The sequence below is a fragment of the Eubalaena glacialis genome, chromosome 2 (genome assembly GCF_028564815.1).
Source record: "Eubalaena glacialis isolate mEubGla1 chromosome 2, mEubGla1.1.hap2.+ XY, whole genome shotgun sequence".
Classification (NCBI taxonomy): Eukaryota; Metazoa; Chordata; class Mammalia; order Artiodactyla; family Balaenidae; genus Eubalaena; species Eubalaena glacialis.
The window spans coordinates 195,040,323-195,061,837 of NC_083717.1; the positions used below are offsets into that span (position 1 = coordinate 195,040,323).

Genomic DNA, 21,515 nt, shown 5'->3' on the forward strand with positions numbered 1-21,515 from the left:
CTGTGACAGCCACAGGCCATGGGGTGGGTGGCCCAGGTCAGCCCGAAGCCCCTACGCACCCACCCCTGGGCTCGAGCGGCCCCTGCCTCCCGCCCCCACCCCCTCTGGCTCTGGGCACCACCCTGGTGCCTGCACATCCCCAAAGGGCCCACGGAAGCCCCACAGGAAGCACTGCGTCCGGATGGACGCTCACATGACATGGTAAAGAGTGACCTGGCCCCCAGCGCTGGCCCCTGGCGCCCTATGCCCTGCGTGTGCAGTGGGTCCCTCCCGTCATTTAAGATACACTTTCAGACGTTTCACTCTGGAGCTTTTCAAACAAACGCAAAAGCACAGAGGACGAGCCCACGTCCAGCAGGCGCACTGCCCTCACCTCCCGGTACCCCATTGCGCGCCGTGGAGCCTGGTCCCCAGCTACTGAGCATCGCTGTGGGTCTGCTAGAACGTCTTTACCCTTTCGCTACGGCTGGACCTTTCGGGTTATTTCCAGCCTCTCACTCCCACCTCCTCACACTCAGAGCTTTGACTTTATTTCTGTCCCTGTGCGTAGGTTACACTTTGGGGAGGGAGCTCCTGACTTACCAGCCCCTGCAGCCCCTGAGCGCCTTGCTCTCAGGCAGCTGAACCGAGGCCCCCATCTCACCAGCACAGCGGGAGTCCATCTCCATTTCTCCCATTTAGATAGATTTTTTTATAGTGTGCCTTCTAAAACGCACCTCCATTTCTTTGATGGCTAGGGAGGTGGAACACCCGCAACTTGTCCCACCGTCGCCGGAGGCACTTCCGTCCTCTCCCTTCCGCCTGGAGGAACCCCTAAAATATCACCTTGTTGCCATCCAGGCAGAGACGCCAGGAAGAACCCCTTCCTCAGTGCCCAGCCCCTGCCCACCGTTCTCGGCAGACACCTACGGGAGCCCCCCCAGCTCCTGGCGCTGGACACCGTCCCAAGAAGCCTGCGAGCTGCCCAGCCTCAGGACCAGGCTGGCTGCCCACCCCAGCAGAGACCCCCTGGCCTTCCGTCCCTCCTCTCGCCCACGTGCCTCTGGCCCCACCAGCCCCTGGAGGCCAGGGTGGCCGCGCATTATACCCACCCCGCCAGCTTCCCCACCACCTCCGAGAACCAGCGACAAGCACGCAGCCCCTGGGAAGTCCCTGAGTGTCTGGGCACGGGGCAAGGAGAGCTTCCCGGGCGGATAAGCCCCCGGCTCCCGTCTCCGAGCCGGCCCAGCCCTGCGGCCGGGGGGCGGGGGACTCTGCAGAGGGGAATCTCAGCAACTCGGAAGGGACAGCAGAGGGACTGTCCCTCCCCCCGTCCCCTGCCCCCCCACCACATTTGTGGTGCCCTGGGGTCTCTCTCGGTGAAGGAGCCCAGGTTAAGACCCTCCACCAAGCCCCCACTTTTATGCCAACGAATCACTCTGCTTTCAGACCCCCACTGCGACTGCTCCCCGCACAGGGGCCCGGGACTTACTCAGGGCCCCCCGGGCGCCAGCCTCGTGCTCCCTCCCTGCAGGCGCAGTTCAGAGCTTTCAGGAAGTAGCAGGAGTGTCTCTAAAACTCCCCAAACCGCAAACAGAGCGAGACCCGGGGTTGGCCAGCCCGGCGGGGCGTCTTCTCACTGGTGGTGAGACTGTGGTCTCATCTCTTTCCTGAAAACGGCCTCAGTGCCCCTTCTCCTCGTGGTTCTGGCAACACCCAGACCTGCCTTCCCTCAGGACCTTCCCAGGCGGCTCGGGCCGAACGTGGGACCCGCTCGCGTGAGCTGCTGGTGCCTAGTGTTCCCAGACAGCTGCGGCTGGACACCCAGGGGCAGGGACCCCCGGGGAGACGGACCCCAGCTCCTCAGGCTCAGGCCTGGCATGGCCCCTCACAGGCTGGTGAGCACAGAGCAGGGCCGCCTGCAAGAGGCCTTGCCTTCCCAGGGACACCCGTGGGGCACTGGGAGCAGAGATGCTGCCCGGCCCTGCCCACCGTGGCCCCAGGACAGCACCTATCCCCAGCGCCCAGACATCTCACACGGAGCCCGCCCTCCCCGCTCCCCGTCCTGGGGTGGGTCAGCACACCCCGTCTGGGTGGTGTCTCTGAGCCCCTAAAGCCGATTCCAGCCAGGCCAGGTGGCCTCTGAGGGTGGGTTTCTCTTGAGAGGCCGCGTGGGATCCCCCGGGGACCCAGTGTCCACGCTGGCCGTGGGGGGTCTGTGTGTCTCTCTCCGGCTTGCAGGATCACAGCCTAAAGCACACGGCCAGTGTCCTCGGAAGATGCGGGGGGCTGCAGGCGACCGCCACCTTGCCTGACCACCCTGGGCTGGTTCTGGGTTTCGGGGTGAGACGGAGGCACCGTGGGCCCCTCCCTGCGTCCCCACTGCAGACCTGGCTCTTCAGCCCAGGGCAGGGCTGGGCCCACCAACATTTGTGGGTGATCTGTGTCCAGCACCACAGCAGGGGCGGTAGGCGGCATTGGAACTGAGGCCACCGCCCCCCTCATGTCCGGGGCCAGGGGAGCCTGGGAGGGCGGGCCCCGGGCCCCAACTCTGCACTTTCCCTCGGGACGTTCGTCTGGCGGCTGGAGGCTGGCTCCCTCTCGGTCCCCCCACCTCCACCGCGCCGCAGCTTCCCAGGATGGGTGGGGACGTGGAGCACGTGCGGGTCTGAGCACAGGCCCCCCTCAGCCTTCCCGGAGCACCTGCCCAGGGCAGCTCTTCCCCGATGAGCAGTGGCAGGGAGAGCTGAGGTCTGGGTGGGCCGGGTGGCTCCCACACCCCTGGGGTCCGAGTGAGGCAGGGCCTCAGCCGGGGCAGAGCCCACGTCCAGCCAGTGGGCCAGGCACCCTCAGGGATGGCGGGGGACAGCTGTCATCATGGGGGCGGCCCAGGCCCTCCCCGGGACTGTTCCCTTCTGCACGCCCACCTAGAGGTCCGCGTATTCCCGGGCTGCCCCGCACCCAGCCGATGGGCTCGGGCGTGAAACCCTGGCCACCGTCACCCTCTGTGCCGCGGCTGTCGGGTCAGGGGTGGCAGCCGAATCCTCCCCTTGGGGTCTTCAGGGGGGTCTGGGAAGGGAAGCCTGGGCCCCTGGGGTGGGAGTGGAGGGCTGTGAGCTGGGGGGGTGGCAGCTGTGCCCACCCCACCCCCTTCCGAGCACAATTCCTGACCAGCAAAGCAGGTGTGGGGAAGGGGTTTCGGGGGGTGAGGGGGCTGGGTGCTTTTCCTGGAGGCTGAGTGTCTTTCAGGCAGGACAAAGGGGGACCCTGTAGCCCCCTCTTGACAATGTCCCGGGGGCCCCCTTGAGAAGAGGCCACTAGCTTCCGTGGTCCCACTTCCACCAGGCAGGTGTCTGTGAACCCAGAAGGGTTTCCTCACTGATCCTGTCTGCAACCTCACTTTCGTCACCTCATGACAGGGGAACATTATTCACCATTTTAAGTGGGTCGAATATTCATGGATTCAAACTCGAGAAGAGGTAAGAGGGCGGGCGGTGGCGACCCTCTCCGGCCATCTGCCGGGCACCGTGCACCTCCGGGTGACGTCTCCACTCTCCTCACTGCTCCTAAAGGTTTTATAGGGGACGGGGGGGACCACCGCCCACGTTCAACAGGCACGAAGATCCCCTGAGATGGGCTTCTTGTTTGTGAGCAGAATCGGGGCCCTTGGCTCGGCACCCAGACCCTCCAAGTTCACCTCCAGAGCCACGTGCGTGTCCTGCCCGCCCTCCGCACCCCTCGGCCCCCAACAGCCAGGCTGGTTGTCCCCAGGTGTTTACAGCAGGGACGGCGCAGCTGGTTGATGTCAGGCCTCTTGGTCTCCTCACTCGGAAGCAGCACCCCGACCCCTTGCGCCCATGACATTCGCTTTCCGAAGGGACCTGTCTCCTAAAATGTCGCACATTCTAGATTTGCTTGATTGGGTCCTCCCGGGATCATTGTACGTGGTTCTCCATCACGGGCTTCCCGTGACTGGGAAGTGGTTCTAAAGCCCCGGCAGGTTCAGTTCGACGTTTCTGGCACCGGGATCACGGCGACAACAACCACTGCTTCGACAGGGCCGGTGATGGGTGGTGGGGTGGACCCCTCCCCGGCACCCTGGCCGCCCCTCCTGGCGCTGTACCCCCCACTCCCCATCCCAGGGCAGCCACCTTGCTTGGTCGGCTAAGTGGTGACTTTCCCATAATGTGACGTTTCCACCTGTGTCCTCCGGCAGGTTCAGGGGGGAAATGAGTGTCCCCCCCCACTCCTCCCACCCGACAGGCAACGGTCGCCTCCTGCTGTAGCCCAGGTCTGGGACTCTCTCTCACCCTCTCCCCGAGTATCATTAAGGACTCGGGGATTTTTATTGTGGTAAATTATACATAACGTAAAATTTACCATTTTAACCACTTTTAAGTCAACAGCTCAGTGATAAATATACTCACATAGTCGTGCGACCACCACTACCGTCATCCCTGGGACTCTTCATCTCCCCAGACAGAGACTCTGTCCCCATTAAATACTCACTCCCCATCCCCTCCTCCAGCCCCTGCCCCCAGCATCCTACTTCCGTCTCTAGGACTCTCTCTGCTCTAGGGGCCTCATATGAGTGGGATCACACAGGATCTGTCCTTTTGTGACTGGTTTATTTCACTCAGCATGAAGTCCTGGAGGTCCACCCATGTTGGAGCAGGTGTCAGAACTTCACTCCTCATTACGGCTGAATCCTATTCCACTGTGTGCATGGGCCACATCTGTTTATCCATCATCCGTCCATGGACACGTGGGTTGCTTCCCCCTTTTGGCTGCCATGTGTAACGCTGCTGTGAACACGGGTGTGCAGGACCCGTGGGTTTTTGTATCTTCAGTGTGTTTCCATCGACCACAGTCGTTACTCTCGAGGACACTCAAATTATCCCAAACTCGATGAACCATCCACCTTGCCTCTGTGGGGATGATTACATGGTCTGTCTCTTTAGCTTTGTTATTATGGTAAATTTTGTCCATCGATCACCAAACACCACATGCCTGGAGTGAGCCCTACTCCGTCGTGTGTGTCAGTCCGTTTGTGCGACGCCGGATCCCATTGGCTGAGATGATCGTTTTTTTTCTTCTTCCAGTAAGTCTGCCAGGCTTCCCTGACTGCTGACCTCTCCCCCCTCCCCCACTTTTGAGCCTCAGTGATGCTGAGTCACTGAATCGCGCTGGGGGAGGGGGAGGCAGGGGGCTTCCGGGGGTTTCCATGGGACTCAGTGCTTTCATAAGAGGGCAGGAGTTCCCCGGCACCAGCCAGGGAAGGGGCTTTCAGGGCAGTTTTCCTGAGAGAGAAGAGGCTGGGAATGGAAAGGGGCTTTTGAGAAGCTGTCACCCCAAGAGCCTGGTGATTCTGAAACTCATTACCAGCCCGTGTTCCTCTGACCAGGGCACACTCTGAGTGTGAATCATGGGTCATGGTTTCAACAAAGTTATAGTGTGCCCTAGATCAGCCCAGGACAGGCTACCCATCACCTCAGAAACCCCAGACAACCATGCTGAACACACAGGGGTTTTCTCTCTCTCTCTCTCTCTCTCCCTCTCTCTTGGGGCTGGTCCAGCAGCTTCCATGGCCTTGGGAAACCAGGTGCCTTGTCTCTTGGTCAAAAATGGCTACTTGAGCTCCAGCCTTCACATCTACATTCCAGGTGTCAAGAAGGAAGGAAGTGGAGGACGATGGGGCCCCTCCCCTTTGAGGAGACATCCCAGAATCCCCACCCAATGCTTCTGGTCTTGCCTCCTCAGGAATGCAGTCCTGTGGCCACGCCCAGCTGCAGAGGTGGCTGGGAAATGTGGTCTTTGATTTCACTGTGTCCACTGACCCTGGGTGCTCTTCCTAAGCAAGAAGGGGCATTTGGGTATTGGGGGTGTGCTGCCTTGAGCACACATGGTCACCAGCTTCCCTTCCACCTGGCGAGGGCAGGTCCCAGACTGGTGGGTGAGGCGCACACTGCCTAGGCCCAGGGATGAAACTGCCCCCAGATGAGAAAAGCATCCAGAGGGGGGTTGATCTGGGAAGAGGACCCCAGAGACCAGAGAAACTGGGAGAGGGGGTTTGGGGGAGGGATGAGGAGGGGAGATGGAGGGGAGAAGCCCCCAACGTAGAGGCTGGATCAGCTCCTCTGAAGGTGGCTTTCTCCCCCCAGAAACCCCAGGAGACCCACCACCCCCAAGCCTGGGAAGCAGGACCCACATGGAGAACCGAAACCATCAACCCACGTGGCTTCTGGCCCACGTGGCTCTGGCCCACCAGCATGAACAGGATTTGCTACACCCGCCTCCACTGACAGAATTGTTCTCCTCCCAGGGAAGCTAAATATGGCAAATAACCTTACTGTTCATTCCAGAATTTCCAGAAGGACCCATCAGCTCTTCAGTAGAAAGCATCAGGGGACTTCCCTGGTGGCGCAGTGGTTAAGAATCCGCCTGCCAATGCTGGGGACATGGGTTCAAGTCCTGGTCCGGGAAGATCCCACATGCCGCGGAGCAGCTAAGCCTGTGCACCACAACTACTGAGCCTGCGCTCTAGAGCCCGCAAGTCACAACTCCTGAGCCCACGTGCCACAACTACTGAAGCCCACGTGCCTAGAGCCCATGCTCCGCAACAAAGAGAAGCCCGCGCACCGCAATGAAGAGTAGCCCCCGCTCACCGCAACTAGAGAAAAGCCCGCGCGCAGCAACGAAGACCCAACCCAGTCAAAAATAAATTAATTAATTAATTTTAAAAAAGAAAAAAGAAAGCGTCAAGTGACACTTTGGGTGATATTTTGGGGACCCATGATCACCAGTGTCTGTTGGGGGCACCAGCGGGTTCCAGACATAGGACAGGGTCACCGTCACACCGAATCCTGCTCGTATGACAGGGCCTCCCCCTCTGTCTGTCCCTCTAGTCCGGGGGATGCCTGCACCAAGTTAACCCACGACGACAGAACAGGAGAGCACAGGTGCTACAATTAACAAGAATTAATACTGAAGGTTTGCGAGGAGCTTCTGCAGGTGGAGACGTGCAGGGGAGAGGCACCGGCATCTGCGTGGACGTGGCCCACGGCCCTCTAGCCACGGCGGGTCCACGAGCCCCCAGGGCGGTCCCTGGCCTCCCCAGGGAGGGAGCCTCAGCAGGCAGACACCCGGTGTCCACGGTTCTCAGCACGCCTGGCCGGGGACCCCGAGCCAGCCTGGCCGGCAGGCACTCACCCTGTCCAGGGCTACCCCCCGAGGACTCGGGAAGGCGCCGGGTGAGCGAGCCTCTCTGCAAGACAGGATGTGCACAGGGCCACACAAGGAGGCCATTCACTCGGCCAACAGCTGTTTTATTAAGCACCTACTGTGTGCCAGGCCCAAAGCAGGGGCAAGATAGTCTCCCCACCCCAGGTAAGGGACCCCTGCCCTCCCTCAGCCCTGCTGCCCTCCCAGGAGTGTGGCCCTCGGGCCCTTGCGGTCCAGCCTCAGCGGCCTTTGGGAGCTGCTTGTTTTGCCCTACGGATCCCATGACACAGGAAGGGTCCCAAAGACCAGGGCCACCCCCAGGCCGCCCCCAGAGGGACGGCAGTATAGCCTCTGCCCAGCAGAAGTGCAGGTGCGTGCAGCCCTTCACCTGCCCTGCCCTGGCGCTTTGGAAAGCTCGGTTCAGCGAGAGCTGAGGCAGAAGCGGAGAGGCAGCCAGGAGCAGCCCGCATGGCAGGGTGGCGCGGCTCACAGACATCGTGTCCGAGCGTCTGTCTTCTTTCCAGTCTGCCTCCCGGCTCAGCTGTCCAAGGTCGGCCGCAGATGGCAGGTCGGGAGTGAAAGCAGAAGCCTTCCCACTGGATCCCCTGCCTCTGAGGCCCCGAGGGCCTCACTTCCTTGCAACCCATCCAGGCCCAGGACCTTGCCCGGGGTCCCCAGCTGGGGCGATTTCGTCCCCAGGGGACATTGAGCCTTTCTGGAGACAGTTTTGGGTTTCACAGCTGGGGTGGAGGTGCTGCTAGCATCAGGTGGGGGAGGCTAGGCATGATGCCAGACAACCCCTAATGCCCAGGACAGCCCTCTTCCACCACAAAGAATTTTCCAGCCCCAAATGTCGGCACTGCCTTCGTGGTAGGGAGCCCCGAAGGCCTGTGGGCGGGTTTAAAGCAGGCCCCCTGTTAAGAATTGCTCTGATGCCCCCGTGGGAAGAGGGTGGGCGGGGACACAGGCTGCCTGGTAGCCCTGCCAAGAGGGGCTGCCCCTGACCCACCACCAACCCAGACCCGGGAAGCCCGAAGCTGCTGCGAAGCTGCCGAGGTGCCAGGAGGGCGGGGCGAGAACGTGCTTCGAGGTTTGTAGCTGCCCAGCAGGGTCTGAGGCGCTGTGCCCTCCCCCACCTGTCATCTGCTGCCACTGAGTAAAAAGCAGAAGTGACCTGGGGAGGAAAACTGCCAGGGGTGGGGCTGCCGGGGGTGTGGGCTGAGGCTCCCCTCCCCTCTCGCTCCCTTCTCGCCCCACCCCGCTCCCCAGACAGACGAGGCAGAGGCGGCAGCCCCACGTGGAAGACACCCCGGCTGACGTGGGAGCCCGCTGCTGGCGCCGGAAGCGATCGGTTTCCTCTGCAGGGTGCTGGAGCTCCGGCCAGCCTCCTTGCAGCAGTCTGGGTGACACCCGGGGGGCTGCTGGGCTGGGGGAACTAGGGCTGGTCTGGCCATCAGCTCAACCCAGTGAGCGTTCGCGGAGCACCTGCTGTGCGCGCTGCCCCGCGGAAGGTCCTGGGAGGCAGGGGTCACGGCCCTCCAGGAACCCACAGCTGGAGGAGGGCGTCCCTCAAGTCAGCAGGCACCGGAAGAGGCACTGTGGCCGCCCTGGGAGTGTGACCACAATCCTGGTGGGTGGGCTGAAGCATTGCAGCGGGACCTGGGGCCTGCGGGCGGCGGGCGCAGCCGAGGGCGGGAGGACACGGTCGGGGGACCGGGGGGAGCGCGAGGGCCGGGCGTCGGGGGAGGGCCAGGCCTGCAGCTGGTCTCCGGGGTAACCATGTAGGGAGGTGCAGCCAGCCCACCGAAGGGGCTTTGCTCAGGGCTGGGGAGAGTCCAGGTGGGAGAGGCGTGTGCGTGTGCGTGCGCGTGTGCAGCCATCTCTTCCACTCCAACCGCATAGGCTCCTCCCACCTCAGAAAATTCAGGTCAGTGGCAGAGCTGCTCCCTCCCACTTCCTGCCGCTCACCCGAAGCTCCGCACCGTGACCTGTCACTGCCCTCACCCACCTGGACGGGCCTCTTCCACCCCAGCCCTGCTGGCACCCCATCAGCTTCCTCACCACCTGTGACACCAAGGCTTGCTGGTTTACCCACACACGAGTGAACCCGGGGCACGCGCGTGTGGCACGTAGGCTCACCTGCACTCACACGCACACGCACGCTGTCGCACACGGACGCGCAGGAACCCTGGCAAGGGCCCCAGGCGACCAGGAGGAGCTGGAGCGCTTGGAATCCCCCCCGACCCCCACCCCCCCGCCCATCCCCGGCCCATTTTCCTCCCTGTGCGGGTCAGGTGGCCTGGCTCCCCCGGTTAGGATGGGGTGCGGACAGGACCCCGGGAGGGGCGTTAGCACCTGCAAGGTGTGGGGCAGAGCCGCCCCCGGCTGAGCTGGGACACTGACGTCAGGCCTCGGCCGCAGACTTGGCTCCCCGTCTGTCCGGCTTCCTTCCCCGGCGTGGCCCGGTCCCTCCTGCACCCGCCCCCTTGTCCCTGTGCCCTCTCGCTAGGTCTCTGCCGGCCAGGCTCGGGGGAGGTGGGGAGGCATCCATCTCTGCCCCAGGAGGGTCAATTCCCTGGGCTGCTTGGGGTCCCTGAGGCTCCATATGAATTTTAGGATGGACATTTCTGGGGGGAAAAATGCACATCACTGGGATTCGGGTAGGGTTTGCGGTGACTCTGCAGATCACTTTGTGAGAACGGTGAGCCCTCCGGTCCCTGCGCGTGGGATGTGGGCCCTTCACTGTGTCTTTCTTCACTTCTCCCAATTCACTTCTCCGTGGCTTCCATTATACAAGGCTTTTCTCTCCTTGGGTCAGTTCATTCCTAAGTATTTTATTATTTTTGATGCCACTGAAAATGGAACTGGTTTCTACCCCAGACCAGCCACATCAGCTTCCCTAGGGAACTTGGTAGAAATGCAAATTCTTGGGACCCACGGTAGGAGAAAAAGAAAAGAAAATGGAACTGATCTCTTTATTTCCTTTCCAGTTTCTTTGCTGTTAGTGAATAGAAACACAGCTGATTTCCAGGTTCACTTTGTATCCTGCTACTAAGCTGACATCATCTCTTTGTCCTAACAGGTTTTTTGTGGAACCTTTAGGATTTTCTACATCTCAGATCACACCACCTACCAACAGAGGTCATTTTACTTCTTCCTTTCCCAGCTGGATGCCTTTTGGGGCCAGTTCCCCAGGGATGGCCCATTCTACTGGTTCTGCACAGAGAGCCCTCTTCGTCCTGTTTACAGCAGTGTGACTGCGTAGGAAACTTGTATTTCCTACTTTATTCTGCAAAAAGGCCCCGGGCTCCACCGTGAACTTCCCATTATCACTGGCGGCTGTGTGCTGGCCCCCGAGGCCTTCCTGCGGGCAGAAGTGACAGGGCCCTTCTAGAAGTGCGAGTGCTGCTGCTACCTTCAGCCTTCACGTGTCCTATCTTGCCTTCAGGTGCCACAGTGGCATCTGTGGTCCCAGGCTGAGCCCCAGAAACCCCGATCAGCGTCGGGGAGACAGTGGGCAGACTTCCGTCCCCTGCTGTGGCCATGGGCTACCGCTTCCGCCTGCGTGCCAGGCTCCCTGGCCCCCCAGCCCCTCCCTGCCCGTCGGAGCCAAGAGTCGCCTGTCAACGTGGTCAGGAGAGCTGACCCTGGCTTTGGGTCCCTGTCCTCCACCCTTTGTGTCTTCACTTCCAGCCCCAAGTGTCCGCATGTGAAGACTTTTGAATACTGCTTCAATGGATTTGCTAGTCATAGGGCCATTCAAGATTTTTATTTCTTCTAGCCCATTCTATTTTTCTAACGATTTGTCCATTTCATCTATGTTTTCAGAAATGTTGACATATGGTTGTTTACAGTACTCTCTAATTACCCCTCTTTTTAAATTGATATGTTTGCACTTCAAAAAATTTAAATGTGTATACAGTAAGATTCACTCTGCAGCGTTCGGCTCTGTAGGTTTTGACAAATGCATACGGTTGTGTATCCACCAGAGTGATGCCACAGAACAGCTCCATCACCCCAAATTCCCTCCTGCTGCCCTTGCTAGACAATCCTTCCCCGACCCCCAACCCATAGCAACCACTGATCTATCTCCCTCTCTCTCAATTTGTCTCTTCCAGAATGTCACGTGAAGGGAATTGTACAGCCTTTTGGGTCTGGTGTCTTTCCCACAGAAAAGGCACTGGAGGTTCATCCCTGCTGGGCCCGCGGAGAGCCCCTTCCTCTCACTGCATCTCGTGGACGGACCTCAGAGGTCACCTCCTCACCAGCTGGAGGACACCTGCTTTGTTTCCAGTCTGGGGTGATCATAAATAAAGCTGCTGTAAAGATTTATGCATAGGCTTTTGTGTGAACGTAAGTTTTCATTTCTTTGAGGAAATACTGGGAGTAGAAATCCTGGGTCACCAGATGGTGAGAAGTGACCCGCACTTTTCCACGGGGCTGCACCACTTTGCATTCTCACCTGTGATATGTAAGAAATTTTTGCTTCACAATTTCGTCAGCATGTGGTATTGCCATTTTATTCGTGTCACTAGTTTCCGCCATTCTCATGGGTATGCGGTAGCATTGCACCCGTGGTTTTAATTTGCATTCCCCTAATGACAAAGGACGGGGAGCATCTTTTCATGTACTTATTTGCCATCATCCATGCTGTGTTCAGATCTTTGGCACTTTTTTTTGGGGGGGGGGCTGCATTGGGTCTCCATTGCTGAGCGTGGGGTTTCTCTAGTTGAGGCGAGCGGGGGCTACTCTTCATTGTGGTGCACAGGCTTCTCATTGCAGTGGTTTCTCTTGTTGTAGAGCACGGGCTCTAGGCGCGCGGGCTTCAGTAGTTGTGGCACGTGGGCTCAGTAGTTGTGGCTCACGGGCTCTAGAGCGCAGGCTCAGCAGTTGTGGCGCATGGGCTTAGTTGCTCCGCGGCATGTGGGATCTTCCCGGACCAGGGCTCGAACCCGTGTCCCCTGCATTGGCAGGTGGATTCTCAACCACTGCGCCACCAGGAAATCCCTGGTCCATTTTTAAATCAGGTTACTTGTTCCTTTACTGTTGAGTTCTGGAAGTTCTTTATGTATTCTGAATACAAGTCCTTTATCCGATACACGGTTTGCAACCATTTTCCAGCAGTCTGTGGCTTCTCATTTCCTTTTAAATCTAAAATTGTATCTTCTTTTTGATTCACGTTTTTTAATTTGTGTTTTTTCTTTCCTTTTTTTGTGTATTTATTTTTCTCAGAAGTTGGTCTGTTTCGTTGGTTGATTCTTTTCAAAGAACTAACTTTGTCTCCACGGACCTTCTCCATCACACCTTTGCTTCCTATTTCATCCATTCCCAAGCTTATTTTTATCTCTGTTTTCAAACTTTCTTTGGGCTTATTCTGTCCCGCCCCGCAAAATCTTCTTTTTTTCCCCCAACATCTTCTTTTTATTTGATTTACAAAATTCAGGGATACCTTGCATTCAGTGTAAAATCTTCCCTCCTGCCCCTTTGCTCCCCCCACCCCACGCCCCCTGAACTTCCTATGACGGGGACGCGGCTCACAAACCCTGTGGCTTCCTTCTTTTCCACACATGCAGCTGGATACGCAGTGTTTTATATTCTCATTCAGCGCTAGGTATTTAAAAATTTCTATTATGATCTCTTCTTTAGCTCACGAGTTTTTAGCAGCGTGTGTATGTGTGTTACAGTGCTTGTCTATAAACATATCCCCTACACTGTATTATATTTTCAAACACACGGCACAGTTAAAAGAATTGTACAGGGAAACCCCACATACCCACCACCTACGTTTTACAGTGCACAACTCACTGTCTCTTTCATTCATCTCTCCATCCATCCATCCACCCATCCACCCCTCTGTTCCTCCCTCCTTCCCTCCATCCACCCTTCCATCCACCCCTCTGTTCCTCCCTCCTTCCTCCATCCATCCATCCATCCATCTCCCCACCTCTCTATCCATCCACTGTGCCCCCTCCCTTTTCCCTGTAAGTCCCACTTTCTTATCTTGAGAGCCTGACTACAACTGGGGGTGCTTCTTCCACACCCTGTGCCCTGGTAAACGGGAAACCAACGACAAAGACCCGATGGCTGGATCCTTGGGGCTGCTGCCTGCCCACCACCCACCCAAGGGCCTACTGTGGGCTCAGGACAGGGGTCTCAGACATTCCAGGGGCTCAGAGGTTGCCTCCTAGGAGCCAGGCAAAGGCTGAACCTTTCTCTTGACTGTGCAGGGTGTGGACAACCCTGGCCTGCGGGGTTAATCCTGTACTGCACAGGCTCTGAAAAGGGTCCTCTGAGGGTGACAGTGAAGCCAAGCCTTGCAGGGTGAGTTCAGGGAAGGGCTCAGAAAAGGCTGAACACTCGGCGACTGGGACATGGGGTGGGAGTGAGGTGGGCAGGGGAGGGGCAGGTGAGCAGGCCCTGGGCATTGCAGGGAGTGATGGCCGGGCTCGGGCAATGCCACAGCTAGAAGTGGGCTATCCAGCCAACTTGCTCCTCCCTTCGTGGGGCTGGACCCTGGGAAGGCAGGTGTCTGGGGGGGGGGGGTCCCAGGGCTGGAGGTTGGCAGCGCCCACCAGAGGGAGAAACCTGCTTTGAATGCAGGGCTGGTTCCTGCAGCTGAGCTTTGGTACAGGGTGGGGGGCACTGCTCTAGGCTGGGCTCCCCCCACCTCCTCCCCCACTGTTCCCCAGAGTGGCCAGGCCCTGGTGACAGACGTGCCCTCCCAGCTGTCCAGCCCCAGGCCCAGGCCCCCACGGCCCCCAGGCTCAGGGCAGGGTCCTCTGGTCCCTGATGACCTCTCCTGGCTCAGCCACTTCCCCAGCTGAGCCTGGGGCCCAACTTCCCCTCCTCCAGCTGGGCCAGCTGTCCGCCCTCTCCGCCCTCCAGAGGCCCAGCGTCCCCACAGCCTGCTTCTCTTCGGAACAAGGTGCACCAGCACCCAGGGAATGCTCTTCTCTCCCCGCCCCCCCTCCATTTCCAAAGGGGAGACAAAGGCATAGCCTGGGCCAGGTGCTTAAGGTCACCTCACAGAGACACAGCTGGGGACCCCAAGTTTCATCCACCTAATGCTCCACATAGCCGCCTCCCTGTTCCCCTCTCGCACAGAAACTCCAAAATGAGGCGAGGCGTCCGCATTTCGGGAAGCCGCGGGCCGGCCTGGAGAACCGTATCTGCTCCGCTCCGCCGGCCCCATCGCGCCGCCTGGTGGCCATGGCCGGCACTGCGCCCTCCGGGCCGAGCTCCCGAGTTCCCTCTCGGCCGCCGGCGGGCGCCGGCGCCTCCCTCTCCTCGCGGCCCAGAGCCCCTGTCCGGGAGGCGCCGGTGAGGGCAGAGGAAGGCGGAGGTGAGGTCCAAGACCACCGACTCGGCCAGTGCTCAGGGCTTGCTCCTCCCCCCAGCGCCGCCAGCGTTCCCATCAGCAACCCAGGGGGTACCCCTCAGCACCCCGGGCGCAGGGACACAAAACCCCACCCCCGCCAGATGCGCTGCAGACCTGGACCCTTCGTTTCCCCCGCAGTGAAACGCGCGTGCGGTGCCCAGGGGCACGGGGAGGGGCGGGGCATCCACCGGAGGGAGTTGAGGGTTCCGGGTTCTCAGCCGGCCCGCAGCCCCCTGCCCCATGCGGGATCCCGAGATGCCCTTCTCCCTCCCCTCCTCCCATCACCCCGTCTAGACCCTGAGCCTGCTCGCTTCTCCCCCGGCCCCCGTCGCCCTGAGCTTCCTTGCCCCCTCTACCCCGGCCCCCGCCCGGACCCTCCCAGCCCCTACCCCCAACTCCCTGCCCCTTTCGCCCCCGACCCCTCCACCCCTACCCCCTCCCATCCCCTCCCCCGGCCTAGAGCCGCCGCTGCGCCCTCCGATGCCCGGCTCGCCCCGGGCCCGCCGGCGGGGCAGCCAGGCTGCGGCGCGCACCCACCCTCGCCCGGCGGCGGGCCTGAGCGCGCCGGGGCCTGTTGAGACCGCCGGCAAAGCAGCGCCGGGGCGGGCCTGGGGCGAGCGAGGAGATTTCGGTCTTGGCGGCCCGGAGGGGGCTCCAGGCAGCCCCCGAGGGAGCCAGGCGGACAGAGCGGAGGCGCGGGGCAAGCGGGCGTCCTGGGTGCCCGCGCGAACGCGCGCCGGAGAGGACCGCGACCGGGTTCCCAGGCAGGACCCCATCCCGGGCACAGACGGGGTTCCCCGTGGTGTCTTTTATTTGCACAATACTCTGCGAGGTAGGTACTGCTATGGTTCCCATATTCCAGATGAGAAAATCGAGGCACAACTGGGATTCGCACCCAAGATCCAGACGCCGCCCCCAACTCACGTAGGGGTTTGCACAGAAACAGTTGGTGGGTCATGACCTGGGGGATCGTCACCGAGCCCCAGGGTCTCACCTGTCGGGCAGGACCCGCTCCCCCCCCAGGGTGGTGAGAATTCCCGGCGCACGTGCTGGCACCCAGGGCCAGGGGCGTCCACTTCCGCAGTCAGGGTCCTCCTGTGCCAGCCCTCCCCGCCCCTCCCCGGGGGAGCGGCGACCCCTCGGGGCGCGGAAACTGGGAGGCGGCGGAGGGGAGACCGGCTCCTGCCAGGGCCGCTCTGGGGGTGCAGGGCTGGGCCCCCGACCCCGCCGTAGGCCCGGGGGCCTCCCCCGCCCCCTCGGGAATCCAGCTCTCCGCAGGGGCCGAGGGGGCCGAGGAGGTGGCGAAGCCGAGCGCGCTGACACATGCGCCTGGAATTCCCGGGGGGGCCGCCGACCTCGGCGACCCCTCCGAACCGGGCCGGCCCCAGCCCGCGGCGGCAAGAGGAGGCCGGCTCCCCGACGGGACGGGGCGCGCACCGAGCTCCTCCTCCCCTCAGGGCCGCCAGGCCCGGTTCCTCCAGGTGCTGCAGCCCTGCCGCCCTGCGCGTCCCCGCCCTCACCTCACAGCCACCGCGCCACTGGTGTGAATCCCAGCTGCCTCGGTTGCCCGCTCTGTGCCAGGGGCGTTCCTTCCATCACTGGAGGGTTCATCAGGGTCTGGGAGTTGATACATAAACGGTGCCTGGAACGGTGTCTGGTGAACCCCCAGTGAGGGGGTCTTGTTACAGCTGCCGAGGAGAGACAGGCCGCGGGACCCAACCACGGAGCCCCGTCCCCACCCCTTTGGGTCGGCTCACACGTGCGTGTGTGGGGATGGGTCATATAAGGGTGTGTGCCCTGTGCTCCTTTGTGTGTGACGGTGTGGGCCTGTGAGCGCGTGCTGGCGTGAATGTATGCTCACGCGAGCGTGCATGTGTGTTATGGTGCGCGGAGGCCCCGCCCTGGAGGATGCCGGGAGTGCCCCTGCGGTGAGGGGGAGAGCTGAGGGCCTCTCCCCGCACAGGGCCACACCAGAGTCTGTCCTGCCGCGGGCCCACTGGTGGTGGAAGGAGCAGCGGCCACAGGCTACAAGCCAAGCCTTGTTCTTTTGCCCTGTGCCCAGAGGCCAGGCAGGTGTCCCTGAACCCCAGCCCAGCCCTTCACCCAAAGGCCAGCGCGGCCCCATGGACTGGCCCGGCCCCTCTTCGGCCTGTGACCCCCGCCCTTCAAGGCTCCTCTCTGTGCTCCCCCCCGGGGTTTTGGGGGCCGGTGGACGACGCTGAGTTCCGTCCACCCCCAGCCTCGTCCCTCCTGCCCGCGACCATCACAGTCTGCTGGCTCTGACCAGACAGGCAGCATGGTGCCTGTGGCTGGACCCCAGGCGGGGGCGGGGAGGCAAGGGGGGAGCCCGGGCGGACTGGGAGCCCCTCCATCCATTCACTCACCAAAGTCCCGTTCAACAAGCACGGTGGGCCTCCCAGGCCAGCGTGCTGCTGGCCGCTCAGGGACAAGTTAGGGTGGGCCTCTGAGGGGGGAGGAGCAGGGAAGGCCTCCCGAGGTGACACGCACTCGGGTCTGAACGGGAGTGGGCGTTGCAATCTCCCGAAGACCTCGGGAGCCTGGCCAGCTCTTCTCCCAGCCGGACTGGCGGAGGCCTCAGACTGACCACACCCCACAACTGAGCACCCCCCGCGCGTCTGCACCCCCCATAGCTGGGGCCGCCCTCCTCTCAGGCGCAGACCCAGCCCTAGTCCCTGCTTCCCCTGCGGTCATCCTCCAAGGGACAGTTTGCCTCGGCCCTAATGGCCTTCAGCTACCCACAGGATCCGCTCCAAACTCCTGACCGGTTGTTTGCAGCCTCCCCTGCACGGACCAGCCCCCAGGGACGCTGCTCCGGCCCAGCAGCCCCACTGCCTGTGGCCCCCACAGCGCTGTCCCCGGGGCCTGCCCTCTCCCCTGCCCCTCTCCCCCTCCCCTCTTCAGGTCCTTCCTCACCCACCTGGCAAAGGCTCTTCCCTCACCCAAGGGCAGAGGTTGGGTGGGCTCATGCCACCAGTGGCCACCAGGGGGCGCCATGTTTTGGATGTGGAGTTGGGGTGCATCAGAGCCTCTTACCTGGGAGCTGGGAGTGGGGACTGGGGGCAGAAGAGACTGACTGTTGGCTGCCGCCTTCTGGGCTTCTTGAGGGCTCTGCCAGGTGGTTACTGTGAGCCCACTCCCCAGGTGAGGAAACTGAGGCCAGAGACGGGGATGCCACCCAGCCTGGCTCTTGGGAAAGTAAGGTTCGGGTCTCTAAGGGTTCTCCAAGTCCACCTTGTATCTGCTGTGTTGCCCCCACCTTGCTGTGTGACTTTGGGAAAGTCACCTGACCTCTCTGGGCCTCAGTTTCTCCACCTGTAAAGTGGGGGTGGGAAGGCATTGCCTTGGCTGGGCAGGGCCAACTACTAGTCAGAGCACTGGGCTCTGGCCTCCAGCCCGTGCCTGGCTGGTCTCCGTCCCCCTCCTCTGGAGCAGGGCTCCACCCCCCACTCCCCCAGCACGGGTGCCTCTGAAGGCCGCGACCTCAGCAGGCCAGGCCTTGTGCCCATAGGGTGGGGGTCTGCAGGGCAGTTCAGCTCTGCTCCAGCCAGCAGGGAACAGCCTCTTCCAGGGTGCTTCTGGGGCTGCAACCAGGACAGGCGAGGCCGCCTTCCTGCCAGCGAGCAAGTCGCCGCAGGCTGAGTGCGTACGTGTGTGAGCACATCTGAGTGCGCCAGGATCCTGTCCCTCAGCGTGACCCCTACCAGGGCGGCCCACCAATACCCTCTGCCTTCCGAGGCCGCTGTTTGCCCAGACGGGGCAGGCTCTGCACCTCCCCTGGGTGGTGAGAGTGACCCTGCCATGAGCAGAAGAGACCCAGGCCCCACCCACTGCCTTGCACCCTGGACCCCACTTTGGCCCCACAGAGGCCCTGACCCCAGGCCGGCAGAGGGTGCCGCCTGCCCAGGTGCTGGCAGCGGCGGGGTTCCCACGCTCCCTGGTGCCAGCCTTGGCATTCCAGCCCTGCCCCACCCTTGCCTTGTGGCGACCAGGGCACCCGGAATGTGGCTGTGGATTCCGTCCCCCGGGGCCACAAATTCCTGTCTCAGTGGGCGAGGGTGGAGGACGGCTTTCCACCCTTTGATCCTTGCCAATTCCAGGGAGCTGGGCGCGCCCAGGCCTTGCCAGCCAGGCCACAGGGGAGGCTGGGAGGGGGGCAGGTCTCAAGCCCCTGCTCCCCCAGGCTCTGAACCCCAGCTCCCAGGGCCCGGCCCTGCTCCCCAGACGCCCCAGGGAATTCCCGCCCGCCAGGAGGTGGTCCCTGCCTCTCACCTGGGGGCCCAGATCTGCTCCCCACCTTCGGCCTGTGAGTCTCCAACACCAGCCCTGCCCCTCCCCCAGCCCACCCTGGGGTGTCCGGAGGCCCACTCCCCCCTGCCAGCTGGGCCTTGCCCTGCTCACCTCCACCCTCACGCCCCTGCCACAGCTGACCCATTCTGAGACCCCAGGACGCCCTGGCCTCATCCTTGACCGCAATGGAGCCCGTGCTGATCCTGGGCTCGTCACCCCCAAATGTGCTTCTTTCCTGCCCTTCCCCCACATTCTCTCTGAGCCGCTGACAGTTGCTACTCACTCAGTACAGTAGGTCACCTATCCCACGTGCCAGCGCCACTGAGCACCCTCGACCCCGGGACAAGGGGCACCCTCTGAGCCTGGGTTGGGGGACAGAATCTCAAAACCCCAAGCGGGAGGGATGGCGGAGGGGTCTCATCGGGAGCTCGGGGAGGCGTGGGGCTGGGGCTGGAGAGGCGCCTCAGCTCTGCCTCCTCAGCCAGCAGTCCCTGGGTTTCCGCACCTGCAGATGTTAATTACCGTAATTAGCACCCCTCCCAGAGGCCAGTGGGCCCTGGAGCTGGCCTGGGACCTGCTCCTTCAGCCTCAGCCACGTGCCCCCAGCCAAGGAGAAGGGAATCAAGGAGGGCTCCACCGAGGGAGGGGAGGGCCCGGCCTCAGAGCCACGCCGCAGGGCTCGCGGGGATCCTTCGGTGTCAGTCACTCTCCTGCCCACCTGCTGTGTGCACACCCTCTCCACCCAGTCAGGCCTTGCCCCCGACCCCTACCCGGCCACGGGACTGCCAGAGACTTGGGGTGTCCTTTCCCAACCGGGTGCCGCCCTCTGGGGACACGGAGAGGGACGGGGCCAGGCCCTCACGGTCTGCACGCAGTGGCTGAGGAGGAGGCATCCTGCGACCGGAGCAGCCAGGGACGCTTCCTGGAGGAGGGGGCACGGCGAGGTCCCTTAGGTGCAGGAACGCATTCTTGAGCAAAACTTCCACCCAAGGTGGAAAGATGGAGCGCGGCGGGGCCCACGCAGAGGCCGGGGCCTTCCACGCGGCCGCGCACCTCATCCCAGCACAGCGGCTGGGCCGGCTGGGCCTGCGGATTCCTGCGCCACCGTCGGGCACTTGGCCGACGTGGGGGAGGGGCGGGAGGACGGGACCCCGATCCCCCAACACCTGCCCGGGCCCGGGGACGGCACGGCCCCCTGGCCAGACGGGGCGGCTCGGGGCGCCGGGCGGCGGCACACCGCGCTCCAGCGCCCGCCCTCAGCCCGCGCCCCGGCCCCGTGCGCATTCCTGGCGAGGCCAGGCGCCACCGGCGGGAGGGCGGAAGGCCCCCCCCGGAAGAGGTGAATTCCTCCTCCGACAGCGGGGACCCGAGGCCGTGTCCACCTCGGGCCTGGGCCCCGGGCACGCTGGGGGTGGTGACGGGCCGAGGGATGGTCCCCAGAGGGGTGGAGTGACGGCGCCAGGTGGCAGCCGGTGGGGACGGGCGCTGCTGAGCCCGGGCAGCCTGTCTCGACGCTTCCCAGCCGGCGGGGCTCGGGCAAGGAGCGAAGCGAGAGCAGAGGCGGAAGCGCGGGCGGCCTGTGTGGTCGCGCAGGGAGTGGCAGGGGTCGGAGGTCCGAGCAGGAGCTGGGAGGCTTGCTGCAGCTGGTGTCCATCCCTTCAGCCGCGCCTCCGCGCCTCCGCGCCTCCGTTCGCTCACTCCACACGCACCTGCTGGGCGCCAGCGTCCTGCCGTGAGCTGGGCCGAAACATCCGCCACGACCAGGGCGATGGGCACCCTCTCTGCCTTCAAGGGCGGGGCAGTCTCCGCGAGGTCTGCAGGGGCCGCCAACAGCCGGGTGCGGAGTGCGGCAGGGCGTCCTGGGGCCCTGCTGGAAGGGGGGGGCCCACCAGGGAGGGCTGGGCCCTGGGGACCAGCTGGAGGGCCGGCTGGGCTGCAAGGCTGCTTCCCCCAAGCGACCAGGTCCTTTCTCACTCCCATGTGCTCAGCTCACCTGCAATGACCACCGCACCCCCAGGCCCAGGTTGGGCATTGGACACACCCGCAGGCCCCAGAGGGAGGGGATAACAGAGGAGGGGTTGGGGGAGAGCATGAGAATGGTGGCACAGAGGCGAGAGAGGCCAGAAGTGCTGAGAGGGCAGGAGAGTTGGGGTGAGTCTTGAGGGGTACAGGCAGGGACCCCGAGGAGTGAAGGTCGACCCCTGAGAAATGCCTGGTGTGGTGCACAGGGCAAAGGTTGAATGCCAGCTTGCAGGTGAGGCGGGATGGAGAAGCCTGGGCTGCAGCACAGCCGTGAGGGCAGTAGGGGCCGTGGGAGGTGCTTGCGCAGGGGAGTGATATGGTCAGAGGTGAGTTTTGGAAAGATCACCCCAACAGACACCGTGAAAGCACGATGTACAGGGTTGTAGAATAATCCGTCTCTCAGGCGGGACCCATGTTTATTGAATAAATCCCCTAATATTGGATATTAATTAAGATGGTTTCCAGATTTCCAATTAGAGGTAGTTCTGCGTGGGACATCACTGTCGCGTTCGGACTCACGAAGACAGATTTCTAGAAATAAGTAAGGACTCCTGATGGTCACCACCTGCTGGCTGGCGAAGCTGGGCCAGCTTCACACCCCTCCAGT

The 21,515-nt window shown here is 62.3% G+C and overlaps 1 protein-coding gene across 1 annotated transcript; it reads left to right on the plus strand.

The window, feature by feature from the left end:
• The first annotated feature begins 18 nt into the window (after positions 1-18).
• On the plus strand, positions 19-16,125 carry LOC133084750 (proline-rich protein 36-like). Its single transcript, XM_061181510.1, has 19 exons — positions 19-259; positions 841-1,338; positions 1,514-1,624; positions 1,716-1,877; positions 1,983-2,053; positions 2,221-2,322; positions 2,497-2,622; positions 2,911-3,002; positions 6,885-6,938; positions 7,408-7,570; positions 7,725-7,768; positions 8,470-8,973; positions 9,710-9,735; positions 10,773-10,909; positions 13,890-13,969; positions 14,053-14,125; positions 14,305-14,520; positions 14,873-15,410; positions 15,611-16,125. The coding sequence occupies exons 1-19, from the start codon at positions 19-21 to the stop codon at positions 16,123-16,125; spliced, it is 3,753 nt and encodes a 1,250-aa protein (XP_061037493.1).
• Positions 16,126-21,515: the final 5,390 nt, after the last annotated feature.

Excerpts from the sequence above, each read along its gene's own strand:
- LOC133084750 (XM_061181510.1), top strand. The coding sequence starts at position 19 with ATGGGGTGGGTGGCCCAGGTCAGCCCGAAGCCCCTACGCACCCACCCC. Across the intron at positions 1,339-1,513 it reads GCCCCCCCACCACATTTGTG|GCGCAGTTCAGAGCTTTCAG; the intron begins GTGCCCTGGGGT and ends CCCTCCCTGCAG. Across the intron at positions 3,003-6,884 it reads CTCTGTGCCGCGGCTGTCGG|TCCGGGGGATGCCTGCACCA; the intron begins GTCAGGGGTGGC and ends CTGTCCCTCTAG.